Here is a 13,104-nt window from a genome sequence, read left to right as displayed (position 1 = left end):
AGGTCTCAAGATCAATTTAAATATTTTTACCGAGGAATTACTTCTTTCTCAAAAACTACGTTACTTCAGAAGGAAGCCATTTCTCACCATGTTTTATACTATCAACAGCTCTCCATTGCTCGTTACCCAGAAAGATTTTATGTTAACAATTATTTTGAGTAATTACCAATAGTGTCCAGTGCCTTTAACCCAGGGCTGATGTAGGAGCAAGGTCCATTAACCTTGTATCTTTGTCAGAGTGACTTATGACACAAAATCCAACATTTGATCTTATTACATTTATTTGACACCATCAGAAGCCCCGGATTTAACAGACAAGAAAACTCTGGGAATTTTCCTGGAATGGGACGGTACAGCCAGACACGTAAACCTCATCAAAATGAGGAAAGTCACTTCTATAAAAACCAGTTCCAAGAAGAAGGAAGATTCCAAGACGACGTCAAGAAGTAGAAAGGAAACGGAGGGGGATCGGTAGCAAAGGAGTAAAAGAGCAAGGTATCTGAAAAAAAATAAATAAATAAATCAATCACAAACAAACCACAGAGTACTTTCCGATTTTGTTCAACTATTTTAATATCCAACTTAACGCCCAATTATATTTGTAAGGCAAAACAAAAAGTACACGTATATCGAGGTTATTGAGAATTTGCAAATATAAATAACTTTGTTAAAGACAGTATGAGCAGACTGGTAGTTGTAGTAGCCCAACACATGTATTACAAAGGTTTTAATATGGAATGGAGTCTGTGGTACCAGACAGACCTGAAGAAATGGAATAAAAACTGGAAAACACTTGCTTTTTTGTTCAAAGTGTGAAGTCAATAAACCTCCAATTTCCTGAATATTCATAATTTTTTTTAAAAAGATTTGTTTCCATTAATACCATTTTAATACAATTAAATTACTTTATTATTTTGCTTTAACGGATTGAATTTGTTCCTTGAAAGAACTCGCAGAAAAATGGTTAAATACATATAAAAAATATATATTATATTTGTCAAAAACACCGAAAAACATGTGATATTAATTATTTACAGAGAAATAATTTACAATTTAGTTAAAGGTTGGGTTAAACATCGCAAAGATTCATCCAGATTTCAAGGATGCAAAAATTGGGTTTTTCGTGAAACTTTTTTTTCGTGAAAGTTAATGAAATGAAAGTTAATGAAATCAACTTTCTGCAGTTGAATTTAAGTTTATGGTAATAAATTAGTTATATAGGCTGAGCAATGGTATAAATAATGCATCTGCCGCTATGCAAACTAAAATCAAGATCTGCTGCTTTTGCCGACAGAAAATATGATAAAATGACTTGAATGTCTGTTTCAAACAAAAATTACAATACGATAAAATTCTTACCCATTCTTAACGTGTTAACCAAAAACAAATTTACCATAATTAGATTTAAACCATGACCTTACAAGAACCCCAAAGACATTATTAGTGGTTTAGATTAAACCACGCACTTACTATGCATCAGTACAGTTGTATATTCCACTACATGACCAAATTTCATAGAGCTGCTTTCTAAAGCACAAAAAGTAGCGCAGCATAACAAAAAATTATGCTCAGCACAATAAGGTAACCGACCAAAGTACTATTTCACATGCACCATTTGTGACTGGTATCCTGCTCATTATTGCTCAGCAGAGAAATGTTAAGCACTATTCTCTGCTTAAGCACAAAATATTACTAACAAATTTCTGCTTAGCGGGTATGAGTAGGAAACCAGCCATTTGACAGTCAGACATGGAAGTTTGGCTGGTAACCGATTCTGATAAGCATAATTTTGTTGTGCTTAGCAACTTTTTGTGCAGAAACAGCTCTCTGGAATAAGACCACACTCTCGTCAAAATCTCAAAATAAATCTCAACTGCAAATTGGTTTGTGCAGAACGACTTGCAAAATCTAACCGGAAATATTGGTTTTGAAAAGATCTGCAGTATTTGATATAAAGGAGAGCACATACTGAAGTATAAATCACAATTTTTTCATCATACTACATGTATGCAATTCAAAAAATGGAAGAGCAAATTTAAATAGTAAAAACACCCACTGAATTTTATATTTTGTTCTATTATTTAAAGACACTGGACACCTTTGGTAATTGACAAAGGCCAGTCTTCTCACTTGGTGTATCTCAACATTTCCATGAAATTACAAACCTGTGGAAATTGGTCAATTGGTCGTCGTAGTTGCGAGGTAATAATGGAAGAAAAAACACCCTTTTCACACGAAGTTAAGTGCTTTCAGATGCTTGATTTCAGGACCTCAAAATCTAACTCTGAGGTCTCGAAATCAAATTTGTGGAAAATTACTTTGTTTAAAATTACTTCTTTCTCGAAAACTACGTTACTTCAGAGGGAGCGTTTTATACAATGTACTATCAACAGCTCTCCGATGCTTGTTACCAAGTAAGTTTTAACGCTAACAATTATTTTGAGCAATTACCAATAGTGTCCACTGCCTTTAAGCACTACTTTTCTGTGTTCACCTGTTAGGGCCTTTAATAGTATCAGATAAGTCCAAATCTAGAAAGAGCCAGTATGTACAAATTTCACCATTTCTTAAACCTCTGAGAAACACTTAACGGTCAAGTGAAAGACATATATAATGAAAAAAACCATTAAAAATACTTTGTGGTTTCTACGGAAGGTACAATTCGTTACAGCATTTTTTTTTAAATGTGTTATTTAACATCGAATGTTGCCCAGTATTTTATGGTTTCTTTTTAGGATATTTTTTTCTTTCCACTTGTATTGTAGCCACCGTTCGACACAAACAAAAACACATGTACACTACAGTCGCATTATTTAAACTAGTAAAACATGTACAATAATATACACAAATATTTTACAAAAAGTACCCGAGACATAATAATCGACGTTTCCAAAAAGAGCTAACAAGACGACAAAACAGTTTCACAGATTCACTCAGACAGCAGAAATAAGATCAAACTTTTTTGTTTTTTGGGATATTGTTAAATGTCAATTGTATCTAGGGTTGTGGAAAAAACATGAGGCATCACTTTCCGACTCGTGTGTTTGACAGTGAATGAGATTCGACAGAACAGACAGCGTTGAATAACCACTTTGTTGCCATTTTGTTGGGCAAACCATATGCGCGTCCAAATGCGTACATGTACATCAATGAAGCACGCAGCATTCCCAGTTTGATTTCTGCCGCACATGCACGCCCACGCACGCGTGCAAAGATGCCATGTTGTAGGGCAGATATTTGACTGGTGACATCATATTCAATACGGTCCGATTTCTGGAACCTGAAAACATGGAGTGCACAAACCAGGAGTAGTTGACTGACTATTCTTCCTTCTTCCAAATCAAGTCTAGGTTTTCCCATGCGCAAGCTATCATATCGGTTGATACACATGGATTGCGTGCCGAGTAGGTCCAAATTTTGATTGATACACTTTTCACAAAAATAATCACAGGAAACCCTGTAGAATGCTTTAGATTGCACTGTAGAAGTCTTAAAACCAAGATAAACACAAAGTAGCGAACGTTCCAAAGGTCTTGTTTCAAAACAGCGTGCCAAGGCCGAACGACCAAACATAAAAAATAACCTGTCCAGTTTTAAAAAACCATGTGGAGAACCCTGTAACTCCCGGCATTATTTCTTAACTTTTTTAGTATTAACCACCAGCATTTCCAAGAACATACCAATCTTCATTTCCTCTCCAATTTCTATGCCCCCCCCCCCTAAAAGGTGAAACTACCTCTCAAGAACTACTTAAAATCATGTTTTTGGTGCCTGAACTTAAAAACAAGAATTTTCAAATCATTGCATTGTCGTCTTGTTGAACTAAGCACCTTATTGTAAAAAAAAAAAAAAAAAAAACCTTCTCCTCTCTTCAGTCCTAGGCTAGATTTCACTAAGCGATAAAATCCATCATAAGACGATTTGTCAGTAATACCATAATTTGTATTGTGACATCTCACTTTACTAAGCAACTACGATTGACTTGCAGTTAAGATCAATCTTAGCTCTTTGTGAAATCGGCCCCTGTAGTCGTTTCTTTATTTTCCTGATTCCAAGACGTTAAGACGTCTTGAGCAGTATTAAGAGAAGATCTTAGAAGTTCTCATCCCATCCAGAAAGCTCATCAGGAGGGACTTCAAGATCTTTGCCGTAATTATCAAAGTTACTTGCATCGTCACAGGATCGTATCTGAGAACAAAACACAAATATTCACCAGAGAGTGGAATTAGTAAAAGTGTATGATTCTGATTCTTTATGTAACAAACAATAATTACTTATTTAGTTATTTATTTTAATTTACGAACTATATATTGATAACCAATAGGGGTTAACTGTCACTAACAGGTATCATCATGTAAGAATCAAGAAAGCATTAACAAACATTCTTGAATATTTAAACTTAATATTTAAATGTTTAAGAAATCCATAGCAAAAACAAAATAATGGTCTGACAGTTCTAGTCTTTTTTGAAGGCGAAACGACAACAGAACAAACATGAACAGGTAACTAAGTGTAACAAAAGCAATGAAGTAGAACAAAAGTCAGAAAGCACACAGCAAAAAAACAAAGGGTAAACAAAACACGTGAAAATATATAAACAAGGTAAAATTATATAGAAGTATAAAATAACATTTAAAAAAATAAATATACAAGTCAACAATATGCAAGTCAATCATTGAAATGACCTAAAGAGAAAAAACCACAACAGAATACAAATACAAGATGTACTGGGTACTATTAAAGGCAGTGGACACTATCGGTAATTGTCAAAGATTAGCCTTCACAGTTGGTGTATCTCAACATATGCATAAAATAACAAACCTGTGAAAATTTGAGCTCAATCGGTCATCAAAGTTGCGAGATAATAATGAAAGAAGAAAACACCCTTGTCACACGAAGTTGTGTGCGTTTAGATGGTTGATTTCGAGACCTCAAGTTCTAAACTTGAGGTCTCGAAATCAAATTCGTGGAAAATTACTTCTTTCTCCAACATGTCCAAAACTATGGCACTTCAGAGGGAGCTGTTTCTCACAATGTTTTATACCACCAACCTCTCCCCATTACTTGTCACCAAGAAAGGTTTTATGCTAATAATTATTTTGAGTAATTACCAATAGTGTCCACTGCCTTTAACGAAAACCCCTGATTGAAAAACCCATTCAGGTAGGGACTGAAAACACAAAGCACATGCAAGGCTTCAGTCCGGGAATCAAACGGGGTCCACAGAGGTGAAAGGCAGGGTTAGAAACTACTGAGCAAACCCGACTGCCTATTATGATAAGAAGCAGAATAAGAAACACATACCCTGGGCAGTATGGGAGGGATGATGGTCTGCTTCTTCAAACCTTCCCAGTCAAATCCCTGGAACCACCTGTCAAATTGATAAGAAATTAATTAATTGATTCATTAATTATAGAAGTAGCTTCAGTAAGTGGTTAGGGCAGTTGCTACTCGTGGATATATGGATTGTCTACACCCCCATATAATTCAATAGAGATCAGGGTCGTTCTCAAAGATGTTTCAAAAGTGACATTTAAGCCCCATGGGTTACCATTTCTACACATCTCCTAAAATTCATACTTTTTTTGTCAGCAATGAGTGACTCTCGCCCTTTAAAAATGATATAAACAGTAAACACCCTCAGTTTATTGTGAAATTGGGCTCAAATAAATGGCTTGATTAGGTTGTCATGGTTACGCATCTTACTTGTGCTTCTTGATGTCCAAGATTCCGTTCTTCTGGTAGCCAAGCCTCTCGGCTGGAGTGTCACGACAGAGTCGTTTGATCAAGAGGGCTGCACTGCGGGAGATTTTCTTCGGGAATTCCACAATGTCGATTCCCTTGAGGATAATGTTGTAGGTCTTCATTGGATCGGAGGATGTAAAGGGTGGGCTGAAGAGGAACATAAATAACTAGAAATTGAGAGTTTGTGTACAAACTCAGGGTGTTCGGGTGAATGGTCAAATGAGGTCACGTTGTGTACAACATTTGTAGAACATTACAAGAGGTTTCATGTAGTGAAAGAATCTTGTACGTAGCGTTTGTGGTTCTCAAGATATGAATTTTTCAATTATTTACCGTTTATTTAACTTAATGACGTCATCGATGATGTCATCATTCCAAAAAAAGTTTTGGTTTCGTCTGCACACTAAGGTTTATGTTCATGGTAAGTTTCAAGTTCATACAAGCGTTAGTTTTGTTCAACAAGTTCATAGTAGTTTAACATTTTGTTCAAAATCGCACGAAGAAAGATGAGGCGAATCCCAGCGTAGTGGAATTTGAATTACGCGCGCCTTCAACGGAGTCTGCATGTGTATACACAACCCGTAATGCCCACAGCCACGCAGTGCTGTTTTGTCGTAGAGCATGGATACAATGTAGGCCTACATGAACTACACGCACACACACCCACACACCCACAATACAATAGTAGCATTCACATACATGAATGGCGATACTATCTGGTTTCTACGCGTAATGAATGGAGGTCAACACAAACGCGCGCTTTTACGACCAGAAGGCAAAATTCAACTGGCATTATGTTTGTGCAAAAGTTTGAGCAGGATAACTGATCTTCAAACTGATATTCAAATTTTGCGAATATGATATATAGTTCTTGAGATATGAACTTTTGAAATTTTGAACTTCCTGTTTCAACCGGAAGTAAAAGTCACATGAGGTCACGTTGTGCACGACTTTTGTAGCTAATTACAAGACCTTTTATATGCACCAAATATCTTGTGTGTGGCATTTGTAGTTCTCAAGATATGAACTCTCCAATTTTTAGCGTTTTTTTGAACGTAATGACGTCATCAATGACGTCATCATTCCAAAAATGTTGCTGTTTCGTCTACTCATTAAGATCAATATATATGGTAAGTTTCAGGTTCAGACAAGCTTTAGTTTTTGCGAAAATCGCGCGAGAACGTTCGAGGAGAAGAACACGCAGAAAAAAAAAAAAAAACAAAAAAAAAAAAAAAAAAAAACAGAACAATAACAATAGTTGTTCGGCTGGTGGCCGAACACCTAACAAAGTTAACTGCTGGTAATTACTCAAATAATTGTCAAATTAAAAAATTACTTTAGTTATGAGCAATGGAGAACTGTTGGTTATGTTCAATTCGCTATTGTAATGATCAAATTTCTACGGTAAATTGACTTGAGTTGATTTGGCAATTATCAAATTGTTATGATAACATTGGTCTCAAGTTACTAAATAAGGCTGACTCCAGTTGATCTGGTAATAATGACTTACTTACTACCAACTAGACCACCGAGAGATTGCCCGGTAGCCAGATGCAGTCTCGGTAAGACACTGCTCTAGAATTTCAAAGGTTCGAATCCCACCTGAGTAATATGCCTGTGATTTGGTTCACAGAACTCGGGGAAAGTACTGAGGATACAGTGATAACACACATCGGTGTATGGGTGACACCAAAATGAATATCCCGGATGCAAATTTAATATCTATTAAATGACTTACTTGCCGGTGAGAAGCTCAAATATAAGAATTCCTAGTGACCAGTAGTCGGCTGCAAAGTCGTGACCCTTATTCAGAATGATCTCAGGAGCGACGTACTCCGGAGTTCCGCAAAATGTCCAAGTCTTACGCCCGAAACCAATTGACTTTGCAAACCCAAAGTCCACCTGTTGAAGAGGTTTTGAAATTGAAAAATCATTACTTTGTTACTACTTTTATTATTGTTATTATTAAAAAATGTTGGTTATGAAACCAAGGACGTCTCACAAGTATCTCAACATATGCATAAAATAACAAACCTGTAAAAATTTGAGCTCAATTGGTCATTGAAGTTGCGAGATAACTATGAAAGAAAAACTCCCTTGTTACACGAATTTGTTTGTTTTCAGATGCTTGATTTCAAGATCTCAAAATCTAATTCTGAGGTCTTGAAAATTACTTCTTTCTCGAAAACTACGTCACTTCAGAGGGAGCCGTTTCTCACAATGTTTTATACTATCAACCTCTCCCCATTATTCAGTACCAAGTAAGGTTTTATGCTAATAATTATTTTGAGTAATTATTAATAATTTCCACTGCCTTTAAACACTCATTAGGAATCTTTAAATCATATCTAGCAAACATCTTACCATTTTCAGATTCCGTCCCTCCGGAATCTAAAAAGGTTGTTTTGTGTGACAAGGTCCTTGTACTCATTATGAATCTTTAGAAAGAATCTAGTAAATATCTCACCATTTTGACATTTCCTCTGGCGTCTAAAAGGAGGTTTTCTGGTTTGAGGTCACGATACACAATCCCTTTACCATGGAGATACGAGAAGGCTTCAACGACACATGCTATGCAGAAACGGGCAGTGTGATCATCAAACGACCCTCTGAAAAAGGGGGAAAAAAGAAGACAAACGAGCGGAGTTTAAATTACAATATTGATAATCTCAATGTTTGATTATTCTTAATCTTATTCCTGAGGTAAGGTCCCTGTGAGGTTAGGTTTCTGTGAGGTTAGGTCCTTGTTAGGCAAAGCGAAAAAAAAGAGTAATGTATGAATATGTATGTTTGGTTTGCGGTAACACCATGTGTGTATCTACTTGCCAGGTAGAGTTTGTTCTTAGAGAACTGTCTTGCTTTATTCTACCATGTCTACTGCTGCGGAGTAGATAATCGCAAACCAAACATACATTGATACCTCACCATGCAATGCCTCAAATCCTATAATGTATGAATAATAATAATAATCATAATTATTATACAAAGGAATTATATTTTGCATCTAATGTACATGTAGTGTTGCAGCAGTGTTCTTGTACTTGGTACCTGACTTGAGTACACACACTTGTTCTTGTAAGTACATGTATTGTTTTAGGTACCCAGCTTTTGGACTTGGATATCAGGGGCCGATTTTACTAAGCAATAACATTCATCGCAAGACATGCTAGACAAACTGTCTGTATTACCATAGTGATTTGTATTGTGACATCACCCTTTACTTTTAGCAGCTACAATTTATTTTAGAAGAAAATTTAAATAAATAGTAAACTTGCGGGTACAACTATGTGTAAATCTCTTTTGTGTGAGTGTTGGCTCTGAGAAGAGCGCATGCGTCCGACTCGAATGGTTCAGTCAGTGTTTTCAGTGCGGAAATTTATTCTTCTTTTCGATCCAATCTCCGGTTGTAATTCTTCTTCTGCTGTAATCTCTTCGTATTCCAGTAAAGTAACGCCTCCGGTTCAACTGGTGTTGTTATCAATAGGATTGGTTCATCCAGTGTTGGATATTTCTCTTTTATCGATCATGGAGTCATGTAAGTCGACGATCTGTATGATTAATTAGTGTTGCCAACAGAGGGCGTCCTAGCATTCCTTCTACACACTACAGTCAGAGTTGCAGGATTGCTGTATGTGATTTCTTAAGGATAATTATCGAACAGATAATTGTACTCTTGGTTAAAAACGGCCCCTCACACATTTCTACTAGTACTACCCATAACAGATGTGATCAACTCAAGCGATTATGTCAACTTCAACTAGAAGTTCATGCCATCTTCATCATCCTTGTCTCCCCGGGTCTTCCTTATGGATTGTTCTTGCTATCATCTCATTGTTGTATATTGGCAGCGTCATTTCATTTACCTGCAAGTCAATCCTTCAAGCAGGTGATGTGGAGTCCAACCCTGGCCCCCGCCCTCCTAAATATCCATGTGGGGAATGCAACCGAGCATGTACGTCCTACAAGGGTGCCAAAGCTAGCATACTTTGTGAATCATGTAATGTCTGGTTTCACGCAGCCTGTGTCAGTCTATCCGACACTGCCCTACAAGACCTTGGGCGTTGCGATCTACCATGGGAATGTTACAGATGTGGTCTGCCAATCTTCTCAACTAGTCTTTTTGAGACCACCATCTTGGATGGAACTGTCAGCTCCCCCAACAGCCATGGCCACTCAACATCTACATGTAGCTCTACCAGCTCACCCTCACCTGGCTCCCCCATTGCCATGTCATCTCCAAACAAGGCCAAACAACATTCCTTCCAAAACCTTCGCCTTCTTGAAATTAATTTTCAGAGCATCCTCTCAAAGCGTGAAGAGTTTTGGAGTCTAGTTGAAGCTGTGAAGCCTGATGTGATCTATGGATGCGAGACCTGGCTCAAACCATCAATCTCTCAAGGCGAAGTCTTTCCAACGGGGTATGACCTTTACCGTTGCGATAGGAAGGATGGCTACGGTGGCGTCTTATTAGGCATCCATTCTAGCCTTAACAACCATCAGATGGTCATCAAAACAGAATCTGAGTTCATAGCTGCCAAAATCATCAACGGCAATCAATCAATAATTGTAGCTTCTTTTTACCGCCCACCTAACTGCAGCATCGATCACATGAATGATCTTACCAGTGCCATTTCTGATATCTGCCTGAACAATCCTGATGCTGCAATTTGGATAGCTGGGGATATCAATCTCCCTGATATCGACTGGGTTACTAACAGCATCAAGTCCCATCAGTACAGGACTACAATCAATGAGTCATTCTTGCAAGCCCTCAATAGAACTGGTCTCGAGCAGATGATTGATTTCCCGACACGAGGCAACAACATCTTAGATGTCATCATTACTAACCGCCCCTCACTTGTCAACAAATGTTCTGGCCTACCCGGGCTGAGTGACCATGATGTGGTATTCATGGACGTCAATGTCCGTGCACTTCGCAAAAAACCTGTGAGAAGGAAAATCCTCTTGTGGAAAAGAGCTGACCTCAATGCTATTCGTCAGAGAATAAAGGAATGGTCAACCCAATTCACCTCTGAGTTTTCTACCACCACTCCAGTTGAAGATCTTGCTGAGGCCATCCACCATGAGCTGCTCCATGTCATAGATGCTTATGTACCCTCTAAACAAAGCTCAAACCGACTCAGCAAACCCTGGTTTAATTCCGACACCAAGCATGCCTCTAGATGCAAAGCAAGGGCCTACAGGAAAGCTCGTCGAACTAACAGAGATAAGGACTGGGCCCGCTTCCGACGCCTTAAGAGAGACACACAGAAGACCTGTCGCAATGCATACAACAAGTACATCTATGACATTGTGCAAAGTGCACCAGCTGGCAGTAGGAACAAGAGGCTTGGTGCCCTAATAAAGTCCCTACGACGTGACCAGATGGGAGTGGCCCCACTTAAAGAAGACGGACTCCTGCATGTGGACCCAAAGTCCAAAGCCAATGCCTTAAACCGTCAGTTCACCTCCGTGTTCTCCAAGGACGATGGCTCAGCGCCTCCTGATTTGGGTCCCTCCAACTATCCTGCTATGGAATCCATCTCTGTAAGCCAAAATGGAGTCATCAAACTTCTCAGGAACCTCAAGCCATTTACTGCATCTGGCCCCGATGGCATACCTGCTAAGCTCCTGAAGGAAATAGCGGAAGAAGTCTCTCCTGCAATTACACTCTTACTTCAGTCTTCCATCAACCAAGGTAGAGTGCCACTGCAGTGGAAGAAAGCCCACGTTGTCCCTATATTCAAGAAGGGTAGCAGGTCTGATGCAGCTAACTATCGGCCCATCTCTCTCACCTCAATCCTATGCAAGCTCTGTGAGCACATCATTTACTGTGCAATAATCCGCCATCTCGATGACAACAACATCTTGTCAGACTCACAGCACGGTTTTCGCCAGCGTAGGTCATGTGACTCCCAGCTCATCCTCACGGTCCAAGATCTAGCGGGAGGATTGGATGACAAGTCACAAATTGATATGATCCTTCTTGACTTTGAGAAAGCCTTCGACAAAGTCTCACACCGTCACCTCCTATTAAAGGCTGATCACTACGGCATTCGCAACAGCACCCTGGACTGGATCCGTGATTTCCTCCACAAACGGTCCCAGGTCGTTGTAGTTGATGGTCAGAAGAGCGCCGAATCCCAAGTAACATCAGGAGTACCACAGGGTAGTGTATTAGGTCCATTGCTGTTCCTTATCTTCATCAACGACCTTCCCGATTGCGTCCATCACTCAACAACTAGGCTGTTTGCTGATGACAGTGTAGTATACAAGCACATCTCATCCCACAATGACACGACCAGCCTCCAAAAAGATCTTGATGCCCTACAAGACTGGGAGTCAAAGTGGCTGATGAGGTTCAACGCTAAGAAATGCAATGTGCTCCAAATCACCAACAAGCGCAGGCCCATCCATGCATCCTACACCGTTCATGGCCACACATTAGAAGTTCAACATTCAGCCAAATATCTTGGAGTACACATCGACTCCCATCTCAGCTTCAATACCCATGTCGACACTATCACTAAAAAAGCCAACTCCACTCGAGCTTTCCTGTCCCGTAATCTCAGGCACTGCAGTCATAAGATCAAGGAGTCTGCATACAACACATTCGTAAGACCAACAGTCGAGTACGCTAGTGTTGTATGGGACACCCACACACAGCGCAACTCCAAGAAAGTGGAACAAGTCCAACGCAATGCAGCCCGCTTTGTCACAGGGATCTACGACAGGACAAGAAGTGTCTCTGCTATCCTACAAGAGCTAAACTGGCAATCCCTACAGGACCGACGCACTAGCAGTCGCCTGGCTATGATGTACAAAATCCGTTATGGTCTCGTTGACATTGAGTGGAACCAGTACCTCGTCCATCTATCTACATCAACAAGAGGTCACAAATCACGCTTTGTCATCCCTCACACCAAATCAACTGTGTTTACTAACTCCTTCTTCCCACGTACCATCCGGGACTGGAATAGCCTAGCAGTAGATCCAGCGGAGTACAAATCGCTTGAAGCCTTTAAGCTTGCACTTAAGGCTCATCCATCTAAGTAGCTCTCCATATCCAACAGTTTTTACTTGCACTTGTTTACACTAAAAATTTCCGCACTCGACAGCATGTCCTGCTTATTTTTCTTGGACGCATGCGCAAACACGCAGTGCATTTATCCTCACATATGCGAGGCTGCACTTCACAGGAAGGAAGGAAGAGCCGGTTGGGTCTCAAATAGTATAGGTCTAAACTCTGCTCGTCTTCTCCTGAAGATGAGCAGAGTATACTGTTTGAAACGTCAAGACCCAACCAGCTCTTTTCAGAGCAAACAGAAAAGAGCCAACATTTAAGTTTACTATTTATTT

General features: G+C 39.2%; 2 protein-coding genes across 4 annotated transcripts in view; one reads left to right on the top strand and one right to left on the bottom strand.

Annotated features, from left to right (window-relative positions):
* LOC139952884 (translation machinery-associated protein 16-like) overlaps positions 1–13,104 on the top strand; it is a 28,513-nt gene that overhangs the window by 2,767 nt on the left and 12,642 nt on the right. Inside the window, exon 5 of the mRNA XM_071952164.1 lies at positions 297–495. Within this exon, the coding sequence (XP_071808265.1) occupies positions 297–475 (179 nt within the window). The 3' untranslated portion in view covers positions 476–495. The remainder of the gene's footprint in view (positions 1–296; positions 496–13,104) is intronic.
* LOC139952883 (cGMP-dependent protein kinase 1-like) overlaps positions 4,066–13,104 on the bottom strand; it is a 67,627-nt gene continuing 58,588 nt past the window's right edge. For all 3 annotated transcript variants that reach the window (XM_071952160.1, XM_071952163.1, XM_071952161.1), the window contains 5 exons: positions 8,213–8,354; positions 7,484–7,647; positions 5,707–5,892; positions 5,305–5,371; positions 4,066–4,188 (listed from right to left, as the gene is read on the bottom strand). In XM_071952160.1, coding sequence (XP_071808261.1) covers positions 4,093–4,188; positions 5,305–5,371; positions 5,707–5,892; positions 7,484–7,647; positions 8,213–8,354 — 655 coding nt within the window. In that variant the 3' untranslated portion in view covers positions 4,066–4,092. The remainder of the gene's footprint in view (positions 4,189–5,304; positions 5,372–5,706; positions 5,893–7,483; positions 7,648–8,212; positions 8,355–13,104) is intronic.

The sequence above is a fragment of the Asterias amurensis genome, chromosome 21, assembly GCF_032118995.1.
Source record: "Asterias amurensis chromosome 21, ASM3211899v1".
Classification (NCBI taxonomy): domain Eukaryota; kingdom Metazoa; phylum Echinodermata; class Asteroidea; order Forcipulatida; family Asteriidae; genus Asterias; species Asterias amurensis.
The sequence above is the reverse complement of the archived record's forward strand: the minus strand, read 5'-3'. Positions and strand labels throughout refer to the sequence as shown.